Source organism: Carcharhinus amblyrhynchos, chromosome 1, assembly GCF_965287045.1.
Source record: "Carcharhinus amblyrhynchos chromosome 1, sCarAmb.v2.hapA, whole genome shotgun sequence".
Taxonomy (NCBI): domain Eukaryota; kingdom Metazoa; phylum Chordata; class Chondrichthyes; order Carcharhiniformes; family Carcharhinidae; genus Carcharhinus; species Carcharhinus amblyrhynchos.
Genome location: NC_137324.1, coordinates 118,604,877 through 118,627,923, shown reverse-complemented (window position 1 = coordinate 118,627,923; position 23,047 = coordinate 118,604,877). Strand labels below are relative to the sequence as shown.

The 23,047-nt window shown below is 42.4% G+C and overlaps 1 protein-coding gene and 1 long non-coding RNA gene across 3 annotated transcripts in view; one reads left to right on the top strand and one right to left on the bottom strand.

Moving 5' to 3' along the window:
- Positions 1 to 23,047, top strand: part of LOC145344407 (uncharacterized) — a 1,015,876-nt gene that overhangs the window by 338,897 nt on the left and 653,932 nt on the right. The gene's annotated exons all lie outside the window — the stretch shown is intronic.
- The window catches only part of LOC145344371 (uncharacterized), a 56,400-nt gene that overhangs the window by 1,063 nt on the left and 32,290 nt on the right, over positions 1 to 23,047 (bottom strand). For both annotated transcript variants that reach the window (XM_080191502.1, XM_080191509.1), the window contains 6 exons: positions 19,462 to 19,575; positions 16,865 to 17,038; positions 9,687 to 9,776; positions 5,176 to 5,371; positions 4,745 to 4,831; positions 2,272 to 2,448 (listed from right to left, as the gene is read on the bottom strand). In XM_080191502.1, the coding sequence (XP_080047628.1) occupies positions 2,272 to 2,448; positions 4,745 to 4,831; positions 5,176 to 5,371; positions 9,687 to 9,776; positions 16,865 to 17,038; positions 19,462 to 19,575 (838 nt within the window). The remainder of the gene's footprint in view (positions 1 to 2,271; positions 2,449 to 4,744; positions 4,832 to 5,175; positions 5,372 to 9,686; positions 9,777 to 16,864; positions 17,039 to 19,461; positions 19,576 to 23,047) is intronic.

Here is a 23,047-nt window from a genome sequence, read left to right as displayed (position 1 = left end):
CCACTCAAGCAAACTCCATCTCCTTTCCCAAACTGCTACTTCTCATTTTTCTTACCTTAGACCAGAAGACACGGGAGCAGAATTAGGCCATTTAGCCCATTGAAGTGATTCGTAATTCAATTAGATCATGACATATCTTTGAACATTCCTTAAAGAATTATTTCTAAACTTTTTAAAGCTGTTGTCTAATCCCAACCCTCATCTCCTCCAGCAACACAGTCTAACAACTTCTTCAACACTTGCCAGCATCCAAGTAACATTCGGGCCACACAAATGCCAGGCAATGACCATCACCAATAGAAGACACTCTAATCACCGCCCAGTGACATTCAACTGAATCCCCCATTGCCAACATCCTTGGGGTTACCATTGACCTGAATCTCAACTGGACTCACCATATAAACACAAGAGCAGGTCAGAAGCTAGGTGTACTGCAGCGAGTAACTCACCTCCTGACTCCTCAAAGCCTATTCACCAATTGCAAGGCACAAGTCAGATGTGTGATGGAGTACTCCCCACTGGCTTGGATGGGTGAAGCTCTAACAGCACTCAAGAAGCTTCACATCATCCAGGAAAAAGCAGACTGCTTGACTGGCACCACATCTACAAACAATCAATCACTCCACCACCGACACTCAGTAGCAGCAGTGTGTATTATTTGCAAGATGCACTGCAGCAATTTACCAAAGATCCTTAGGTAGCATCTTCTAAACCCACACCCACTGCCATTTAGAAGAACAAGAGCAGCAGGCACATGGGAACATCACCATCTGCAAGGTGCCCTCCAAGCCACTCATCATTATGTCTCACAAATACATTGCCATTCCTTCGCAGTTGCTGGGTTAAATTCCTGTAATTCTCCCTCTATTGTGGGTCAATGCACAGAACATGGATTGCAGCAGTTCAAGAAGGCAGCTCACCACCACCTTCTCAAGGGCAACTAGGGATGGGCGATAAATGCTGACCAGCCAGTGACGCTCATGTCCCACGAATGAATAAACAAAAACTGATGTTGACTCAATCAACCTTGCTGCTTTTACTTTAGTTTGCGAATAGCAGTCTGCAACATTGGATAGAAAGCATACCAAGAGTGTCACCATCTACTTCTGGACTGTTACCCCTGCATAGTCCCATTTCAACCTCTTTACTGCTGAACTTCTGTCATATGTCTTTATTTCCTTGATCAATTTGTCTTATATCATCCCACCTCTTCCCTTCAAAAATTGCACACGGTCCAGAATTCACAACGTGAGTTATGGTTTTGGATTTGAAGGGAGTGTTCTTTCCACAGGTTAGAGCTGATAGATTTATTAATATCTTTGAGTTGTTTTTATTTATTCAAGCAGAATAATTCTTGTAATTTGCACTGCCAAGAATGCCACATGCCCCAGATACAGGAGCATAAGCATGCAGATTGAGTAAATGGGCCGTGCTAAAATTTGGAACACTTCAGTCAACCCATTGTCTATGTAGGTTTTGAGTCCAACAGTATCATCCTCAACCTCATGATGAGAAGAACACTGAAAACATGACTGAAAGTGATTAAGCTGAGGTCACTTCCCTGAGGGACAGCTGCAATGATGGCCTGGGCAATTCTCATGTTTGAGAGCTCTCCTCAATATTATACATCAGTTGCTGGTGCAATCAGTGATGGTTCAGTTTGACATGCATCTCTAATGTTTAGTTATTCTCCCAATCCTAATAATTGGACTGTAATTCATCAAAATATTTTAAATATAGAAAACTCACTTCCACGAATGTGCAAACAAGTAACAGGAGTAGGCCATTCGGCCTCTCAAACCTGCTCCACCATTTAATAAGATCATGGCTCATCTGACAGTAACCTTAAACTTGCATCCCGCCTTCCCCCTGATAAGCTATCACCCTCTTGCTTATTAAGAATCTATCTCACTCTAAAAATATTCAAAAACTCCACTTCCACTGCCTTTTCAGAAAGCTAGTTTCAAAGACTCTCAATCCTCTAAACAGCCAACCCCTTATTTTTAATCAGTGACCCCCTAGTTCTGGGTTCTCCCAACGGGGAAAACATTCTTTCCATATGCAGCCTGTCAAGTTTCCTCATGATCTTATACCTTTCAATCAAGTCACCTTTCTCTCTTCTGAAGTCCAGCAGATACAAGGCTGGCTACGGATTTAAACATGTATATAATTTTATACATAGTTCCTGAAATCTTATGTTTGTTCCTGGCAATAGCATTAATGAGTTTTCTTAAAGTACAAAATATTTAATTATTGTTTCCTTGTTCTTACCTTGTAGTCCTAAAGCATTTATCATTTCTATATAGGAGAATCTGTCATCATTATTTTCATCAAACTGTTTAATCTCATCTTCGGATGGCGCCCATTGTCCAAGATTGTTCACCAGGTCCCTATATGTCAGGTAACCACGCCCAGTCCAGTCTGCACCAAAGAAGAAGGACTGGAGTGCTGTTAGAAAGCAAGGGTGGAGCACATTGATCAAAAATCTATCTTTCTTATCATGAAGCTATCAAATAATCTCATAGTGGTATTAAAAGCAAAAATATTAAAATAAACATAGAGGTCATAGAGTCATAGAGGTTTACATTTTGGAAACAGGTCCAACTTGTCCATGCCGCCCAGTTTTTACCATTAAGTTTGTCCCGATTGCCCGCATTTGGCCCATATCCCTCTATACTAATCTTATCCATGTAACTACCTAAATGCTTTTTAAAAGACAAACTTGTACCCACCTCTACTACTGCCTTTGGCAGCTTGTTCCAGGCACTCACAATCCTCTGTGTGAAAAACTTGTTCCTCTGGACCCTTTTGTATCTCTCCTCTCTCTTAAATCTATGCCCTCTAGTTTTAGACTCTCCTACCTTTGGGAAAAGATGTTGACTATCTACCTTATCTATGCTCCTCATTATTTTATAAACCTCTATCAGGTCACCTCTAAACCATGTACGCTCCAGGGAAAGAAGTCCCAGTCTATCCAGCCTCTCCTTATAACTCGAAACATCATGTCCCAGTGGCATTCTAGTAAATCTTTTCTGCGCTCTTTTTAGTTTAATAATATGCTTTCTATAGTAGGGTGACCAGAACTGTACACAGTATTCCAAGTGTGGTCTTACCAATACGTTATACAACTTCAGTAAGACATCCCAACTCCTGTATTCAATGTTCTAACCGAGCATGCTGAGTGCCTTCTTCACCATTCTTTCCACCTGTGACTCCAGTTTCAAAGAGCGATCTCTTTGTTCTATAACTCTTCCCAATGTGCTACCATTATTTGAGTAAGTCCTACCGTACCTCCTAAATTCTCATTCAAATCATTAATATAAATGACAAATAACAGTGGACTCAGGCCGATTCCTGAGGCACATCGCTGGACACAGGCCTCCAATCTGAAATACAACCCTCTCCAACCAACTTCTTGTGTCATTAAGCCAATTTTGTATCCATTTGGCTACCTCACCCTGGATCCTGTGAGATTTAATCTAATGCAACAACCTACCAACCAGTACCCTGTTGAAGGCCTTGCTAAAGTCCATGTAGACAATGTTGACTGCACTGCCCTCATCTATCCTCATTCTACTCCTTCAAAAAACTCAATATCATGAGACATGATTTTCCACTCACAAAGCTGTGCTGACTGTCCCTAACCAGTCCTTGTCTCTCTAGATGCCTGTAGATGCTGTCTCTCAGAATACCTTCCAACAATTTACCCACTACAGGCGTTAGGCTCACCGGCCTGTAGTTCCCAGGCTTTTTCTTGCAGCCCTTTTTAAACAAAGGCACAGCATTTGCCATCCTCCAATCTTCCAGCACTTCACCTGTGGCTATCAATAATTCAAATATCTCTGCCCGGGGACCTGTAATTTCCTCCCTAACCTCCCATAACTTCCTGGGTTACACTTCATTAGATCCTGGGGATTCATCTACTTTGATGCACTTCAAGACTTCCAGCACCTCCTTCTCTATAATATATATACCCCTCAAGACATCATCTGAAATATATATTTGTATTTAAACAGTTAACGTTTCATAGAATCTCTACAGTGCGGAACAGGCCATTCAGCCCATCAAGTCTGCCCTGACACTCTGTCAGAGTATTTCACCCAGGCCCTTTCCCTCCGCTCTATCCCTGTAATCCCACACCATGGCTAATCCCATCTAACCTACACACCTAGGGACACTAAGGGGTCATTTAGCATGTCCAATCCACCTAACTTGCACATCTTTGCAAATATTTTCACTGCAAAACACTTGAGCTTAAGAAAAGCATTGCACTGGGGCTAATTCCCTGTAATTATGGATGAAGTGCTCACAATTTTCTGATGTGTGCTCCTGGAAACTAGAACTCTTCAATGGGAATATAAACTTTAGAATACGTTGTTAAATTCAAAAGATCAATTCTTAGAGTCATTTTGAATTATTTGAAATTATTGATCGTTTTATTGATATGCTAGTGGATCTCCTGTGGCCTTGCTCACATAAGTTGGAGTATTTTTTCGAACCAAGGGTATATGTGACATATTGCACAATGTCAATGAGGCTCAATCATAAACAAACACAGGAATTTCTGGGGTTTTTTTTACTATGTGGTATTAGGGAATTATAGTAGTTGCCTGAGGAACAGATTTTCAGTTGCGTACTTGAATACAACTTCTTACTCTGATTTGAGACATAACACAACGGTAGTGCTGTGATTCCTAATGGAGGGGTCATTTTAATCAGAATAAAATACAAATATATTTCTCACCTTTCAGATTTGTTATTGAAGAAATTGAAATGAAATGTTTGGCCACAGGTTTATTCATGGTGCCCTCCCTATAAGGCGTCTGGACATCTGGAAGTAAAATAATAGATTTCTAGTATTTGCTGAAATGCAAATTTAAATTGCAATGGTCTGAACAATTAAATGTAAAATGAAAAATTATTTACTATACTGGCATCATGTGTTTTAACCCTTTCTAATATAAAAGTAAGCATTGTAAATTAGGTATGGCATTTGGCACTTAAATGCCATTAAAAACATCATTGGACTTTTATGTATTATCTTGATTATTATCTGAAATAAATTTTAGATAATCTGATTATGAAGTGCTATAAGGCACTTTACTGGTATATTGTCAAATTCTGCAGCTCTTTATTATAAGTCAGTTTCTACCACATGCATCCATGAGTGGTTACCTAGTTTTCCATCATCCTCATGGCTCATTAGTGCTGTGACTTTGGTACTCCCCATCTGCTGTGGTGAGTATGGAGTACTGTCAACTTGGAACTGTGCCACGGTTGCAGGAGGCTGGTTTGTGCGGTTCAATGCATCTTCTCTTTGATAAACCTCGTCTTTTAGCTGGGAGATCTGTCGGTAATTGCTATCCAAATCCTACAAGAGGTAACAAGGTGCTAAAAGCTTTGGAAACAAAGGCGATTCATTAATGGGCCCAAGCTGCAACAGCAATCACGAGTTTGTATTAATTCACAGAGCAGCACAAGAGGAATTTAAACAATTTTCAGTCTGAAATGTCTGATAGTGGTGTAGCATCAGGACTCTGGAGAAATCCTAAGTATGTGCCTAGAGAGTCTTTGCCAGATACACTGTTTCCTACTTTAGTTTCTGCAATAAACATAAGTGAGATATACCTATGCATGGGCTCTCCAAATCACCCACTAGAAATCCAACAGAGAGGCAGAAAGAACACTTCAGAAATTCGCCCTTCCCAATATACTTAAACATGGGTGAATGCTTGAATGCTTTAAGCCTATTATAAGGGGAAGATGTGTTAGCACAAAGTAGAAGTCTCACTAGGGGTTGTGTTGTGGAACATTATTAGCTCCAGGAGAAAACATTCATGGATAAGTTTATGGAAGGAAATCAATTTCCAGAAACTTAGTAGTGTTTAACTTAGCTTGGATGAATTCACTCATTGCTGTTTTACCACAGTGAAAACACTTCCAAATGCACTTGGAAGTGGCTGTAAAACACTATGGGATTTTACATAGCAACATTGATACATGATTGGCTGAGTGTCAGGAAACAGAGAGTGATAGTTAATGGGTGTATTTGGGTTGGAAGAAGTTCTGTAGTGGTGTTTCTTTGGGTCAACGTTGGGACTGTTGTTCTTCCTGATAATATATTAATAGCCTAGACCTTGATGTACAGGATACAATTTCAAAGCTTGTATACGATTCAAAACTTGGAAGGATTGTGAAGCTAGTGTCCCCTTCAAGAGGACATAAACAAGTTGGTGGTGAAATTCAATGTGGAGAAATGAGAAGTGATTCATTTTGGTGGGAAAAACATAGACAGACATCAGTAGAATGTGAGAGTTTAGGAAAATGAGTGAGATTTAAATATCTGCCGAAACTCTTAACATTGTTTGAATTTAACTGCAAGTGCTGTTTAAATTCTAAGGGTGAGATCTTACCAACCATTCACCCCACACTTCCACTGCAGTGAGTTCGGAGAATTTGATGCTTAGCCAAATCTCAGTTTACTGCTGTGGGTGACATTCTGGCCTAAGACTCAGGCAGAGGCCTAAGCAGGGAGATAATAGTTATCAACTGGCAGTAGCTGAAATAATTAATTAAATAAATTGGCTTGAATTGGTCTTTGCTTACATGGATTCAGATAGTCCCTTTGTTCAGAATGTATTGACTCATAGCTTCCTAGCTCCCCATTTCAACGATGTGCTTGGGAATCCCTCTTGGAATCGATGGCCTAGTGGTATTATTACTAGACAATTAATCCTGAAATTCAGCTAATGTTCTGGGGGCTCAGGTTTGAATCTCGCCATGGCAGACCATAGAATTTGAATTCAATAAAAGAAAACCTGGAACTAGGAATTTACTGATGACAATGGTTCATTAATGTCTTTTAGGGATGCAAATCTACCGTCTTTACCTGGTCTGGCCTACATGTGACTCCAGAACCACAGCAACGTGGTTGATTCTCAATTGCCCCCTCCAAGTGCAACTAGGGGTGGGCAATAAATGCTGACTAGCCAGCAACACCATGTCCCACAAATGCATAAAAGACGGTAAGGGTTTACCCAGCAGTTGTCTGGAAGCGCTAACTTCTTCTGGACAATTGTGCTGCGTTGTAACCATCTGACAAAGCGATTTAAATTGCTAACTTTGAATGGTTCTGCCAGTTTTACCCTCATAGTTACTCTTAGAACAGCCCCCGGCTCAACACCCTGCACTCACAGCCTAGCCCGACATTAGACACCCAGCCCCTCCAGTCTGACACCCATACCCACCCTAGCCCTACATTTACATTTAGCTGGTGTGTAAAAAGGAGGCATGTCCTCCTTCATTGCACTCCATGTACATGTCACTGCCGGAGCCTCAGAGCTGATTCACTGTCCCTGTCTCGCCCGACCTGAGTGAGGAAGGGGCTTTGGAATTCCAGCAAAGGTGAGTCCATAAATTCAGACATTGTCAATGCAACCAACACTGGAGTATGGCCTTAATGGACTGTGAGAGTTTGGTGAGGTAAGGATGGGAGGGAGATGATGTTTTGCTTTTTTCTAACTTTTTCGCTCTGTGGTTCTTGTTCGACTACAGGGGAAGGAGTGAGCTGTTTGGTGGATATCTGGTCAGGGTCTATTCTATTTCTCAGGCTTAGAAGAGTAGAAGAATTTGTGATAAGGTTAATAAATCTATTAGATAAAATAAATAATTGAATTAAGTAATTAATTAAAGCACATGGGTCAGGTGATGTGTCATTAGGAGATAGATAGGGCGCAGGCAACATAGCACGCGGGAGCTCCTGGATACCAATACACGTCTGAAGCTTGGGGAGCTTTGGCTCAGAGTCATTGAGCTGGAGGCTGAGCTGCAGACACTGCAACACATGAGGGAGAATTACCTACACTTTATAAATCTCTTAGGATACGGGTCTTCTGATTTTAAAGGTGCCCACGGACTGAAGGATATGGCTGCAGCTGAAGCAGGTCAGGGAACTCAGAGGGTAGGAGTGCAATTGTCCAACAGGTTTGAGGTTGTTCAGCTTGTTTGGATAGTGGGGGCTGCAGGGTGATAAGCTAACTGACCGTGGTACTGTGGTACAGGAAGCTATTCAAATGGATGGAGCACAAAATAATGTAGTGGGACTGTATAGTGAGGGGAGTGATACTGTTATCTGTAGCAAACAGCAAGAGTCCAAATTGCTATGTTGCCTGCGCGGCGTCAGGGTTTGGGATATTTGCTCAGGGCTGGAGAGCAATTTGCAGTGGAAGGGGTTGGGGGGGGGTGCGGGGAGAGGGTGGGGGGAGGTGTGGGATTCAGCTGCCATGGTCCATGTAGGCTCAGTGATGTATACAGGACTAGAAAGGAGTTCTGCATTGTCAATATGAGACGCAGGACACCAAATTAAGAAGCGGGGCTTCAAAGGTAATAATTTCTGCATTGGCATAAAACAAATAAGACGAGAGAAATGAATACATGGCTTAAAAACTGGTGTGGGAGAAGCGGGTTCTGATTTGTGGGGCAGTGGCACCAGTACTGCAGAAAATAGGGGCTGTACTATTGGGACAGTCTACAGCTGTGCTGGGGCTGATGTTCTGTTTTGAATTTAATTTTTCCAAGATATAAAAATCTTTTGAGTCTTTCCAAAAGCCACCACTTTTGGAATCAAATAAAATTTAATAACATTCCCTTGTTTGCTTATGAGAGCTGTAAAAGCCTTTTACTTCCCTTTCAAATTTAACAGCTGAAAAAATGATCCCTATCTATCTCCTAATGCAAATTCATAAACTTTACTCCTTTACTTATAAAACCACTTGACTGTACTTTCATTACCAACAAAGAACAACAAAGAATAAAGAACAATAGAGCACAGGAACAGGCCCTTCAGCCCTCCAAGCCTGCACTGATCACATTGTCCTAACTAGACCAATTGCCTGTATCTCTCTATATGTCTATCCAGGTAAGCCTTAAATGTCGCTAACATGTCTGCCTCAACCTGTTGTTTATTTGTTACTGTCCCTAAAGTATTTTCAGATAGCTCAGTGTAATGTTTTGTGTGACATGGATGTTTTTTGATATTTCAGGTCTGCCTCATTTGGCAGTGCATTCCAGACCCCCACAAGTGTCAGTGTAAAAAACTTCCTCTGCACATCTCCACTGAGCCTTTCCCTTCTTATCTTGAACTTGTGCCCCCTTGTAATTGTCATTTCTGCCCTAGGAAAAAGCTTCCAAATGTTCACCCGTTCTATAATAATTATATAAACTTCTATCAGGTCGCCCCTCAGCCTCCGTCTTTCCAGGGAGAACAATCCCAGTTTATTCAATCTCTCTTCATAGCTAATACTCTCCATACCTGGCAATATCCTGGTAAACCTTTTCTGTACGCTATCTAAAGCCTCCACATCTTTCAGGTAGTGCGGTGACCAGAATTGGACACAGTTTTCCAAATATGGCCTAACCAATGTTTAATAGAACTGTACATTACAAATACATGCATTCCTTTTTGTTTAACTCTTCCAGTCATATGGTCTCCACTAACCTTTCTCCAGCTTAAATAATTAATTCATACACACACACACACACACACACACACACACACACACACACACACACACACACACACACACACACACACACACACATCCATTATCACACCAACATTACACTGAGCTATCTGAAACAACCTTAGGGATAGCCCAAATAAACAACAGCCTGAGAACTATACAAACCTCTTCCAGTTGACTTTGGTGAGATTTCAAATTTTCTGAAATGTTATGCATTCTTTCTAACGATTCTTCAAACTGGTCCAGTTCAGTAGCCTGAAAAAATAAGAGTGACATACCTTACTGCTTCTGAAAGAAACACAGCTACAGTCTTCTGAACTGTGATAGTATCTACCTCACTTGCACCTTTCACAATGTTATTTTATGTCTCTATGCAATTTTATTCTGTTCAGTTGACAGTTTGGAAATTTCCTGCAGGCTTTCCTGTATCAACGAGTGATTAATAAGTTCTATGGAAATTGTATGCTGTGCAACTCAGTGATGAGTACAGGCAGAGTGCAGAGCCAGCCAAAGGTAAGCTAAAAGAATGAAAGATAGCAAATACCTGTATCTGATTTCATAGTTTCCATTACTGAACAAAAGGTAACTTGTATCAAAATACCTCATTCCACTATTTTAATGACGGCTGCAATTGTTGTATTTTCTTTCTATCACAATACTTATGGGATTAAAACCAGGATTATGCACAGAAAATGGCCCTTTTTACAATATACAATTTGCCAAACATTGATTATATATCTGGCGAGATATCTGATGGATAAGTAAAAGCGCTTTATGGAAAAGCCTAGTTTCAATATCTCCAGTCCAGATTCCACTCTTCTCACAGCACTGTTTGTTGGAGTCGAGAAGAATTCAGGGGTGATCTGATCAAGATATACAAGATTATGAGGGACATGGACAGTGTGGATAAGAAGCAACTGCTCCCCTGAGTTGAGGGGTCAGTCACAAAGGGACATAGGTTGAAGGTGAGGGGTATGTGAGGAAAATCTTTTTACCCAGAGGGTGGTGACAATCTGGAATGCACTGCCTGGGAGAGTGACAGAGGCAGGTTGCCTCACATCCTTTAAAAAGTACCTGGATGAGCGCTTGGCATGTCATAACATTCAAGGCTTCAGGCCAAGTGATGGTAGATGGGATTTGGTGGGAGTTCAGGAGTGGAATTCCCCTGTCCTGCCCACAATGGGATTCGTAGTGGGTGGGACACAGGCCACGCACGGGTTCATTTATCTCGGGCGAGATTTTCTGGTCTTGGGGTGAGTGCGGCCAGAAAATCTGCCCCTGGCGTTTTTCGCAGGCCAAAGGGTCTCTTCTGCATTGCATGATGCTATGATTGCCCTGACCATGGTCAAAAATGACATCCTGTTTGACTATGACCATAGCCCATTATTCCATTTTATCCTTCCTGAGCTCTCTGCAGCAACTGATTCAGACAACCAAATCTTCCTTCTCCAACATCTCTCTTCCACAGTCAAATTTCATGAACTTGCCTTTGCATGGTTCTAATCTAATCTGTCTAAAGTAAGAAGTCTCGCAAGACCAGGTTAAAGTCCAACAGGTTAATTTGGAATCACGAGCTTTCAGAGCTGATGAAGGAGTAGTGCTCCGAGAAATTGTGATTCCAAATAAATCTGTTAGACTTTAACCCGGTGTTGTGAGACCTCTTACTGTGCTATCCTCGTCCAATGCCAACATCTCCACATCAATTTGTCTAAACACAGCCAACCCAATGAGTAGTAACAGCTTCTCCTCCTGCTCGGATTCCATTCTTCCAAGGATCTTTCCCTGATCCCTCCTCATCTTAATCTGTTTGTTGCCCTTGTTGACATCATCTACCAGGATGAACTCAATTTCCATATGTTTGCTCTATCTCTCCACCAATTCTCTCTGCTCTGCGATCACTCATGTGCTGACAGACTGCTGGCCCAATATCAATGCTCAGATAAATCACCATGGGTCTTCAACTGAGCTGGATTTTGTCTTTAATCCTCCAGCAACACAGCCCCCATTGACCTCAACTGCCCCCCAGCAATACAGACCCCCATTCCCCCCACAGTCCTCCAGCAACACAGACCCCCATTCCCCCCACAGTCCCCCAGCAACACAGACCCCCATTCCCCCCACAGTCCCCCAGCAACATAGACCCCCATTGCCCCCAACTGCCCACCAGAAATACAGACCCCCAGACACACTCACACACACACGTATACACACACACACAGACCTCCATTCCCCCCACAGTTCCCCAGCAATACAGACCCTATTCCCACTTACAGCCTTCCAGCAATACAGGCCCCCATTTCCCCCCACAGCCCCTCAGCAACACAGAACCCACCCACGCACCCCCCCCAACTCAATCCACCACCCCTCCAGTAACACACACATTCAGAATCCATTCAGTAGTGAGCACAGACACTGCTGCTGGACAGGTGCTGAAGCTGCAGCACTGCAAATTCAAAGAGTTTTCAGCACATCCCTCATCTGCAACAGTGCTTCCTGCTGCCTGCTCTAGGGTCCATAGGCATCCCTAAGATCCGAGGTCAGCATTCAGACCCAGGTCTGTGCTGAGGGTTTGAGTTTGGACCACGTGATGAACAACAGCCTCCCACACCCCCACACACTTGCATCCCCACCCTGGAACACAGCATGGCTACCACGAAACAACGCCCTCTGAACAGCACAGGGCAGTTTAAACGTGAAGACTTACCTCCTCGCTCATCCATACTTATCAAGTGCCTGAATTCGACTTTTATAAAGGAGGTCTTTTCCATATTGATATGCCTGCAGCGAGTGAGGTGGTTAAGACAGGTGAGCTGGGATGATTGGGAGTGAAGCTCACTGATAACATTGCAAAAAAAATGCTAATTTTTCCTCTGTTTTGGACATGCTCCCAATCGTGCCGTTTTTTTGGTAAAATGGGTGCAATAACGGGCACAATTCCCGCTAGTCGCCTTGTGCCTGATTTCATGACCTTTTCCTGCTGCAAACGGGCACGAGGAATTCTTAAAATTCCACCCTTGATCTTGGCTTCTACTCCACTTGCCTGCTTGTTCCCAATAACTTTTGACTATTCCCCTTATGATGCAATGGTAATGCAGAAACTGACAAGGTTTGTCAGTTTAATGCTGTATCGCTGTAACATAGGATTTTAATATATTATGGTATAACCGGTGGTGTTATCCCTTATGCACCTAGCAAGAGTAATTTCCACCACCTACAACTGTCGATGCAGTCAACCATTTAGGGGAGAGAAGCATTTTTTTAATGAAAAAGACTTAGAAATGTTTGAAGATGAGTTAAACATATACATCTTTTTATACCTCGCTGCAAGAATCAACCCAACCCCCAAATCACACGTTTTTTTCTTCCTTTTGATCTAAATTATGCATGCCATGTATAATTGATTTCAATCCTTGTGTCTGATTCCCGCTGTATTGGTATTCCAGCGAAGAAAACTCTTATTAGGAAGGGACATTTAGAAAATTGTTGTGTCTTGTTGTTGCAAGACACATTTATAAAAGAGATGTGAGAGTGAATGCAGTTTGAGGGCAGGTACCTAGGTACAGTTCAGAGCACCAGACTAATCCAAGTGATGAACTGCGTCTTCCACATTACAATGCTGGGCTCACTCATAAATCTAATGGAAGAACAAATCTCCTCATGCTGCTGCTGTGTTGATATTTTCAGGTCATCCACAGCTGTTATCAGCCATGGCGGCAACCTTGCTCCCACAGCATCCAGCGGGTGATCCAGCTGGGTCAAAATCCTGACAATCCCTTCCTGGCGGCACTGTGGGTATATGACACATGGAACGCAGCAATTCAAGAAGGTAGCTCACCATCACCTTCTCCAGTGCAATCGGGGATGGACAATAAATGCTGGTCCAGTCAATGATCATATCCCATAAAATATATTTTTTTAATTGCCTTTCTGATTGAAAGATCAGTCACATAAGTGGTCAGTATTAACATACATAGGAAATAGAAGAAGGAATAGGCCATTCGGCCCTTCAAGCTTGCTCCACCATGGTTGGTGATCAAACTCAAACCTCATCTTCCTCCAATATTCCTTGATCCCTTTAGCCCCAAGAGCTAAATCTTGTTCCTTCTTGAAATCACACATTTTGGTTTCAACTGCTTTCTGTGGTAGTGAATTCCACAGATTCACCACTCTCTGGGTGAAGAGATTTCTCCTCACCTCAGTCCTAAAAGTCCCTCTTATTCTCAAACTATGACCCCTAGTTCTTTACTCCCTTACCATACATTTTTTTCTGAATCTACCCTCTCTAACCCTGTTAGAATGTTATAAGTTTCTATGATCTCCCCTGTCGCTCTTTTAAACTCCATTGAATATAATCCTAACCGACTTAATCTCTCCTTATAGGACAGACTGGCCATCCCAGGAATCAGCCTGGTAAACCTTCATTGTACTCCCTCTATAGCAAGGACATCTTTCCTCATATTAGAAAACCAAACTGCACACAATACTCCAGCTGTGGCCGCACCAACGCCCTATACAATTGCAGTAAAACTTCCCTATTCCTACACTCAAATCATCTCACTATGAAGGCCAACATACCATTTGCCTTCTTTACTGCCTGCTGTACTTGTTCATGAAGGTACCATAGTAGCCGCCATGTGAGCAGTTACTTTTATAATATGATGCTACAATTTACAAAGAAACTGGAAATTCAATGATTGGAAACGATGACTCCTTGCCACCAGTTTTCTGTGGGAGAAGTGGTGATTTGGCTTACACAAGCAAGAACGACACTTTGAACTGTAGTCTTGAAAGAGCCACAAGTTATTTTAGTTAACCATCAAGAAGGTGATAACCACTGTATTTGGCTCCCACCCCAAATCCATAACTTATCATGAATCCTGTCTTTGTCAAATACGGCTATTCTGATGATGTTCTACCAACATCCCAAACTTCATCCTCCAGAAACTTTAACTCATCCAAAACTCTGCTGCCGTGGCTTATCATGCTTTATTCTTTTCATGGCCTCACTCCTTCCTTCTGATTTAACCTGATAAGAAGTCTCACAACACCAGGTTAAAGTCCAACAGGTTTATTTGATTTAACCTGAACATGCATGTGAACTCATGAAGTGTAGTAAATAAGACTGGTGAGCTTCAGGCTGCAGTAACAATAGAGAACTGTTCACAAGGAGACAGGATTGGATATTAAATATTCCTGGACAGAAGGACCGGAATTTTACAGCACCACCCGACACGGGAATCGGAGCAGGCGAGGGACGGAGCATTGAACTTGGATGGGATTTTGATGGCCATAAAATTCCACCCATGGTGTTTGGGCAAGATAGGGAAGGAAAGCAAGCAGGAGAGGTAATACTCTCCTTAATCAATATTGCCACCCCTCTTGCTTTCCTTCCCTGGCTTAACTGAGTAAAACTAGCATGAATTTGTTAAAGGAAAATCACGTTTAAATAACTTATTTGAGCTTTTTGCTGGCGTAACAGAGAGGGCTACTGGAAGTAATGCACTTGACATGTTGTTCAAGGACTTTCAAAAAACATTCAATAAAGTGCCACATAAAAGGCTTTTCAGCAAACTGCAAGGGACAATGAAAGCATAAATACAAAATTGCATGAGTGACAGGAAACAGGGAATAGTTGTGAACAGTGGTTTATCGGGCTGGAGGAAGATACACAACGGAGTTCCCCAGGGGTCAGTGGTTTTAATGATGTAGACTTGGGTATAGAGGTAGAATTTCACATTTTTTTGATGATGCATGATTTGCAAGTATTTTAAACTGTGTGAACAGGACAGTGATAAGTTTGAAGAATTCATAGACAGGTTGTTAGAATGGACAGAGAAGTGGCAGATGGAATTGAACACAGACTAATTGAATAAATACTACATTTTGATAGAAAAATCGAGGAGAGGCAATATAAAGGGTATAAAAAATATATGCACATATCATTAAAGGTAGCAGGGCAGGTTAGGAAAATGGTCCTGGGCATTATAAATACAGACGTAGAATATAAAAGAAGAAAGATGATAGACCTGTACAAGACATGGGTTTGGCAGTATGGGGAGTACTGCATCCATTTCTGGGCACCACATTTTAGAAAGGATGTGAAGGCATTAGAGAGGGCGCAGATAGATAAGACTGGAGAAGTTGGTGTTGTTTTCATTAGAGTGAGAAGGTCAAGAGAAGATTTGATAGAAGCCGTCAAAATCATGATGGGTCTGGACAGAATAGAAAGGGGGAAACTGTTCCATTGGCAGAAGGGTCCAGTACTAGTGGACTTCAAATTAAGATGAATGGCAAAAGAATCAGGGGGTGGGGGGTAGGAGGGTTGAATGACCATTAACTTGTACTCCCCTCCCTCCAGGGTGGGGATATTAATTTCTGTTCCATGATTCTATTCCATGATGAATTCATACCATCTTTAGAATTATCTGCCACAACATTTCAGAAATACAGAAAAAAACTTGAAATTACGAACATTCTCCAACTGTCCTTTTATTTGCAAGTGTTCTTATTTTCAGAATGGTGTCGTATGCCCAGTAAAATGAAGAGTGAAATATCCCTGGATTGGCTGTAGCATTTCTTCTTTTGAACCACTCTCGCCTGGGATCAGGTCTACATTTTGAACTCTAACAGTAGAATATCATTTCAGTTCATTTTCTGTTGGTGGCGTTTCCCCATTTGTTGGCAACCTCAGGATCTTCCTATTGAGGATCCTGATCGTGAGAGCTGGCACTCTGCCAGCCTGCACAGAACAAGGTAGCTGCCTGGGGATTGGAGTGCTCACCAGGTCTCAGCTAAGTTGAGGCAGGATGTTGTGCAGGGATTTGGGGGGTGGAGGCGACTGGAATGTCACGCTGCAATGCCTCAGATGTAACCTACCTTCCCGTTTTAACCCTGGCTGCTCAGATTTGCCAAGCCATGTGAAATCCAACAGATAAAGGGAGAAGCCAACTGCTTTAAACAAAAGCTAAGTAACTTGATAACACAGCTCTTGGGCCCTTTAGTTTCACATTGAATATTAATTTCTACCTTGAATGCAGCATGCAATCCTATGGTCTCACCATCTTTTCTTCCCATCCCCTTGTTTAGTATTGTACTGGCTGCTGAGTAAAGCTTCCATTTAGTTTTATTGAAGGGGGTATTCCCTGCAGTCCCACTCCCACCTGTTTTTTCTTGCTGCCTGTCCCTGTTTTTCTCTTCACCCATTGCTCAATACATTTTTTGCACAACAACCTGTTTGGTCCCATTGTTGGGTCTTTCTGATGCTGTGCTGCAGGCAAACCATTGAAATGCAATAATATCATTAGCACCACTGAAAGAAATGACTGCGAAACATGATATTAAACCTGCATGTTGGTCAGCTCCGTCAGAGAATGCAGACTTGTTTCCAAAGATCGGAACTTGTGAGTGAGATCAGATGTTAGATTACGAAGCTCATGAATTTCATCCTTTATTTCCACGGAGCTGGAGACAGTGGACTCATTCAGTTTCCGCATTAATTTGTACAGCTTGGGCAATTCCTACAGAAAGTAGAGAAAAGTCGATCTGGTTTTAGTTTCCCCTGACTAAAGGTCTGAGGTAAAATGCATGCTGAAAAGTCAGGACTGGCTGTATACAAGTTCTGCACCTGTGCAATGTTCATTTGTGAATCAGATTTGAGAATGGATCTGGTTATTCACCAGACGGAATGCATTTTCATCCTGCACCTTTTAACAATCTCTTCTTGTTGCAATTAGAAGCATAGAATCCCTGCAGTGCAGAAGGAGGCCATTCGGTCCATTCAGCCTACACTGACAACAATCCCACCCAGGCCCTAACCCCGCAACCCCACGTATTTACCCTGCTAATTCCCCTCACACTAAGGGTGGGATTTTATGACCTCGCTCGTCCTGAAACTATAAAATTCTGCCTGAAGTCAACAGACCTTTCCATGGTCCACCCCCCGCGCCCGCTCTAATTCCCGTGGCAGGTGGGATGGCAAAATTCCGGCTATATGGACAATTTAACATGACCAATCAACCTAACTCGCACATCTTTGGAGTGTGAGAGGAAACCAGAGCACCCGGATGAAACCCCATGCAGACACGGGGAGAATGCGCAAACTCCATCTGAGGCTCAGATTGAACCCAGCTCCTTGCTGCTGTGAGGCGGTAGTGCTAATCACAGTGCCACCATAACAATTAGAAAAGCAAATGGTAATGCCGCCTTGGGAGAGAAAATAATGAGAAAAATGAGATTGTTTGTCCCTGATTTAACAACACCTGCGAGAAACCAAAGAAGGAGTTAATTGTTCGCAGCCTCAGGAATCATACTTGAAGAGTTACCACAAATCATTTAATCTGAATTGGTGACAACACAGTCTAATTTAATTAAAAGCAAAATACTGTGGATCTGGAAATCTGAAATAAAAGCAGAAAATACTGCATGAACTGACCTGCTGAGAGTTTCCAGCATTTTTGTTTTTATTAACCTAATTTAATTAATAATAAATATTTACAGCTACATGTTTTGTTACTTTGACTAACTTCCGGGGGAGAATTTTAACTTCCAAAAATTGATGGGCTCGGGTCGGGTAGGACATTGCAGGAAGTGCAGGAAATGCTCACCAAGTCTGGCAGCATCTGTGGAGATGCAGAGTTGCTACCAGTGACATGGCCAATATTTTTCCTTCAATCAATATCACCAAACTTATTTGACCATTTATTTCATTGCTTTTTGTGGGGACCTTACTGTGTACGATTGGCTGCCATATATCCCTACGTTACAATATTGACTAAATAATGAATGTAATTCAGGGGTCATGAGGTTGTTTTGAGATATCCTAAGGGCCTGAAGATCTTTAATTGTTGGCATTAACATTTTTCCAGCTGGAGTCAAATTTACAGAAATTATACAGTCCATGGACTCGCAGGTTAGGTGGATTGGACGTGCTAAATTGTCCCTCCAGGGTCCAAAGAAGTGTAGTTTAGGTGGAAAAGTTATGGTAAATACATGGGGTTACAAGGATAGAGTGGCAGGAAAGGGGAGGGCAGGTGTGTGAGGTGGGGGGGCAGGGGGCGCTGGGTAACATGCTGTTCAGAGAGTCAATGCAGACCTGATGGGCTGAATGGCCTCTTTCTGCACTGTCAGAATTTTATGACTCTATTTTACGACGCTATATGTGATCAATGCTGCTTGTCTGATTGAGGATCACTTAAAATAATATTTTTTCTTGCTTCTACCATTGGAAATGCTGTCGAATTGCATGGTTGGCATGTACAGGACCAAATCACATCACTGTATGTTAACAGTTAATGTTCATACCATTTTTCTTTTATTTGGCAATTCATGTCTTTTAGGTTGAACGAACTTTTTATTTGCAGATTGGCCTGATGACAGGGAATAATAAAAGGCACGGATTTGTAAAAGATTAATTTTGGTGGTGGTTGATCATTCAATTAAGTATTAGTTGGAGAGAATGTGCAGATCATGTATCTTCATAAAATGAATGCTTTCTTCACAAGTTGGAGATATTGTTTTGAATTTCTGCATTCAGTCAGAACACACTCCGCATGGCAGAATAAATTACAGTCTGACTGGCTAATGCTGATGCACAGAGTAACCCAGTTGATCTCATACTGCCAACCGTGCCGATTTTAAACAGCATTTTCAAAATATTTAGTGGTCACTTGTTCTGAACAAAAGTGAGGAATCTATTTTTCAAAACATTTTCAACAGCCGTGTGATGATCATTGCATTTAATCACAATGTGAGGTGAAATCCCTGTTTCTAACAGTAGGTTACTAAATTGTTGAAAATTTCACTTGCTCATGTAATGTGCATAACATTTTTAATGAATTATAAGTGCAGCAAACTGCGTGTTGCAGAGCTTAAAATGCTTCTCATTGTTTTAGTCACAATTAGTAATAAAACTAAGAAGCAGAAAAATATATACGTTTGTTACCTGGTTACCGAATGACTTGTCTTCCACATTTTCCTTTAGTTCTTCACATTTTTCCTGCAATAAATTCAGACTCTCTCTGATGTGGACAATGCTTCCTTGCAAGATGTTAATCTTCTATAAATGGATTGAAAAACAAAAGCAAATAGAAATTTAAAATGTTCTAATTGCACCAATTAGATGATTACTGATGTGGAAATATAGGTTATGAGATTCCTCTGCAACATATGGTGAAGTAAGGATGTGAAATTGGGTTCCATAGCACTGCTGATAAAGGGCCTGCTATACTGGAAGTGTCAAAAGGTGTCCAATCATAACATTGAATGGCCACTCTGGCTGATTTGACAACCGTTTCGTGAATGTAGTCTTTGCACTGAGCCCCTGTGCTAGTTACATAGAGCTGAACAGCTGGCAACAGGAATTGTTGACTCAATTCTGCGTGACATATGGGGGCGATGTTTGAAGGTGTCTGGGTCTGAAACAAATGGAGCAAATGAGAGGACACTCTGCAAATACACAGAAGGAAGAGGGGTCTCTGCAGAGCGGCCTGCTCACATGTATTTTTTGAGACCTATTGTTTTCCCTGCAACTGACCAGGAGAAAGGCTTGAGGTGATCAAGTGTTGGCAGATGGGATTAGGTGGGAGGTCAAGTGCTTCTGGTGTGTCACTGCAGACTCAATGGGCTGAAGGGTCTCTTCTGCACTGCATGATACTATGATTCTATTATGTAGCTTCCATAGAAGATCACAGAACTTTCATCCCTCACTCGCACCAGTGTGATGTCAGCACTTCCAGTGCCTGAAAGTTCATTACAGCCAAATCTCTCCAAGTGGAGGTGGGCTACATTTCCCATTAGATCATCCATTACTGCATCTGTGTGGTGGTGAAGGCTGTCAATCCAAGGTGAGGTGAATACATTCTTTTCCCCCTCAGCAAAGAGGAGCACGGTGACTGGCTATGTGAATTTGCCAGGATATTGAGATTCCCGATGGTGCATGGTACAACGTCTGCATGCGAGTGGTTCTGGGAGCTCCCAAATTAACAAGGAAAGGTACATGAACCACAAGGGCTACCATTTCACCTGTGTGCCATTAGTGTACAGCCATGTATAAAGCATCACGTTAGTGAATGCCCACTATTCTGCAGACAGTCCCATTGCATCATTCTGAGGCAAACTCCCACTCCCATTGTCTTTGGGCCTCCATTCAGAGCCACAGGTTGATTTCCAAGACACAAGACTTACTCTCTGTACGTGTAACTTATGAACTCCTCCTCTATCAGCTGCCAAGGTAAAGATAACATGCATATATTGAAGGCTATGGAGCCACTAAGAATGTTGTGGAGGAATTTTCCGGCTGTTCTTGCCCCGCTGCCGCTGAAAGTGAGGACGGAGGGTTTGATACTCAGCCAAATCTCCGCTCACTGCAGCAGGACCAGAGAATCCCGCCAATGTGAACAGCTGGAAAACTGTGGCCTGGGGGGTGGACTAAAATAGTGTGCACAAGCAATGCTTCTGAATCCCAGATCATTTGAGGGAAAGATCTCTCGTAACAGGCTAGGAAACACATCAAAGTCCTTTATGGCTGATAAAACCCCCACACCATCTACATCAGCAGAATATGGCCACTCCCATCAGGAATCCAGAGGCCATTTGAGGCAAAGGAGGCAGAATGATATAAACTGAACACCTACACTCCACATAGGCTGTCTGAGGGTGCCACTCAAGCTCCAGTTTCCATATTTCTTTTACCACCATGGATCTACCAGCCCCCACTGTTACATGCTTCTGGGATGTCCCATGAGAGCAACACTTTATTGTAATAAAACATAAACCATCCGCAGAAACTTTGTCAATAACATTTTTATGTTACAACATATCCAATTACACAAACAGGCATAGAGTAATGAAGATGGTGTATGACCCTGCCAATCTTTACTTCTGTCTTGTATTTTGTGAGTCCTTACTGCTCTAGGGACTGCTGATGCATCAGTGATAGGATGTGGTGCCAACAAATGGGAGCCATACAATTTTTAGCCAATCAGCCCTGTAAATGCAAATTTGTTTGTGCAATAACACTTCATAGGTCAGGCTAATTTCTGGTAATTTCCTATGCCCCAAACCATAAAGGGATCTGCTGAATAAGAATCCTGAGAAATATTTCATCAAATTGCCTCAAACTCTACTAGCAGATTTTAAAAGACATTTCACTCTCAGTTGAAAGTATAATCAGGCTCGGTGTACAGTGGATGGGTGCAATTAATCTTCTACCTATACCAAGCTAAAAATACCTCTCTTGTTATGTAGAACCGTTGTCTTTAAGTTGTAAGATTGTGGATTTGAGCTGAACTCAGACTGATACCTCAGTGAAAGTGCTATATTGTCAGAGGTACTGAGGAGAATTTTAACCTCAAAAAACAGGTGGGTTTGGGTCAGGTAAGAAGCAGAAAATTTAAAAAGTCTCAAAGCCAAACCTCACTGGCCTCAAGTTCAGCACTTGCAGTTCTAACTGAGGCTGGATGGGGTTGGGCAACAAAGCATTCCCAGGAAGCAGGAAGCAGGTAGCCCATTTAGATTTTTCAATTAGGCTGCATACCTCAGATTCCACCCCCCTCCCCTACCTCACCCCCACTCCCTCAATCACTATATTACCATCCACCTTGTTGTCTAACAAGGGGCATACATGTGGTGGGTCGTGCGTGGGCTGCTCTTGGATGTTTCGAGAGTAGCCTAGTACTTTGCGTCGTTTGTGTACGCTTAAACTGGACCAGCAGATGGGCACCACGACAGCTCAGTGACTATCACTGCTAGCTGTGCAGATACATGGATTTGGGCCAGTGTCTGGGAGTTTGCGCATTCTCCCTGTGGTTACGTGGGTTTCCTCCGGGTGCTCTGGTTTCCTCCCACACCCCAAAGATGTGCTCTTAGGCTGATTGGTGTAACAAATTGTCCCTAAATTATTCTCCCCTTAATCTGGTTTCCAATGGGGGTACCATAAGCATAGACATGGGTCAAGGGTGGTGTAGGAAAAACACATTGTTAAGATGGCAGCGCAGGCTCGTTGGGCTGAGGGGCCTGTTTTTCGTGCTGTGTTGTTCTTTGTACCCCTTGATCATCAACCAGCTGGTTCTGCCTCAATCTGTCTCTGGCCTCCCATGATCATGCTGCAACCCTCCAAACCACACTGTACCCAACTTCCAAACTTTGTGATGTCTATCTCAACTGCATGGCTAAGGCCGTTAACATGTCTATCCCAACACATGACCAAAGCAGGAAATTTCCTTGTGCCTTTGGCCTTTGCTGTAAATTCCCTCCCCAACAGGGAGCAAAGACTGTCAATCAGGCTGACTTCTGGGAGGGAATCCTGTTGAAAAAGGCAAGCACCACAGCAGTCAGGGAAACTCCTGTCCAGAATTCCCACTCCCTGCTTGGCAATCCCATGCCTGAAAAAATAGGGGCTGTTGGTTTTCAGCTGAAGAGGATGAACCAAAATTCCATCTGCCTTTTCAGGAGGATATAAAAGATTCTGTGGCACTATTTGAAGACGTGGTCTGACTGAAGCCTTTGTAGAATAAAGATATAGCTCTTTT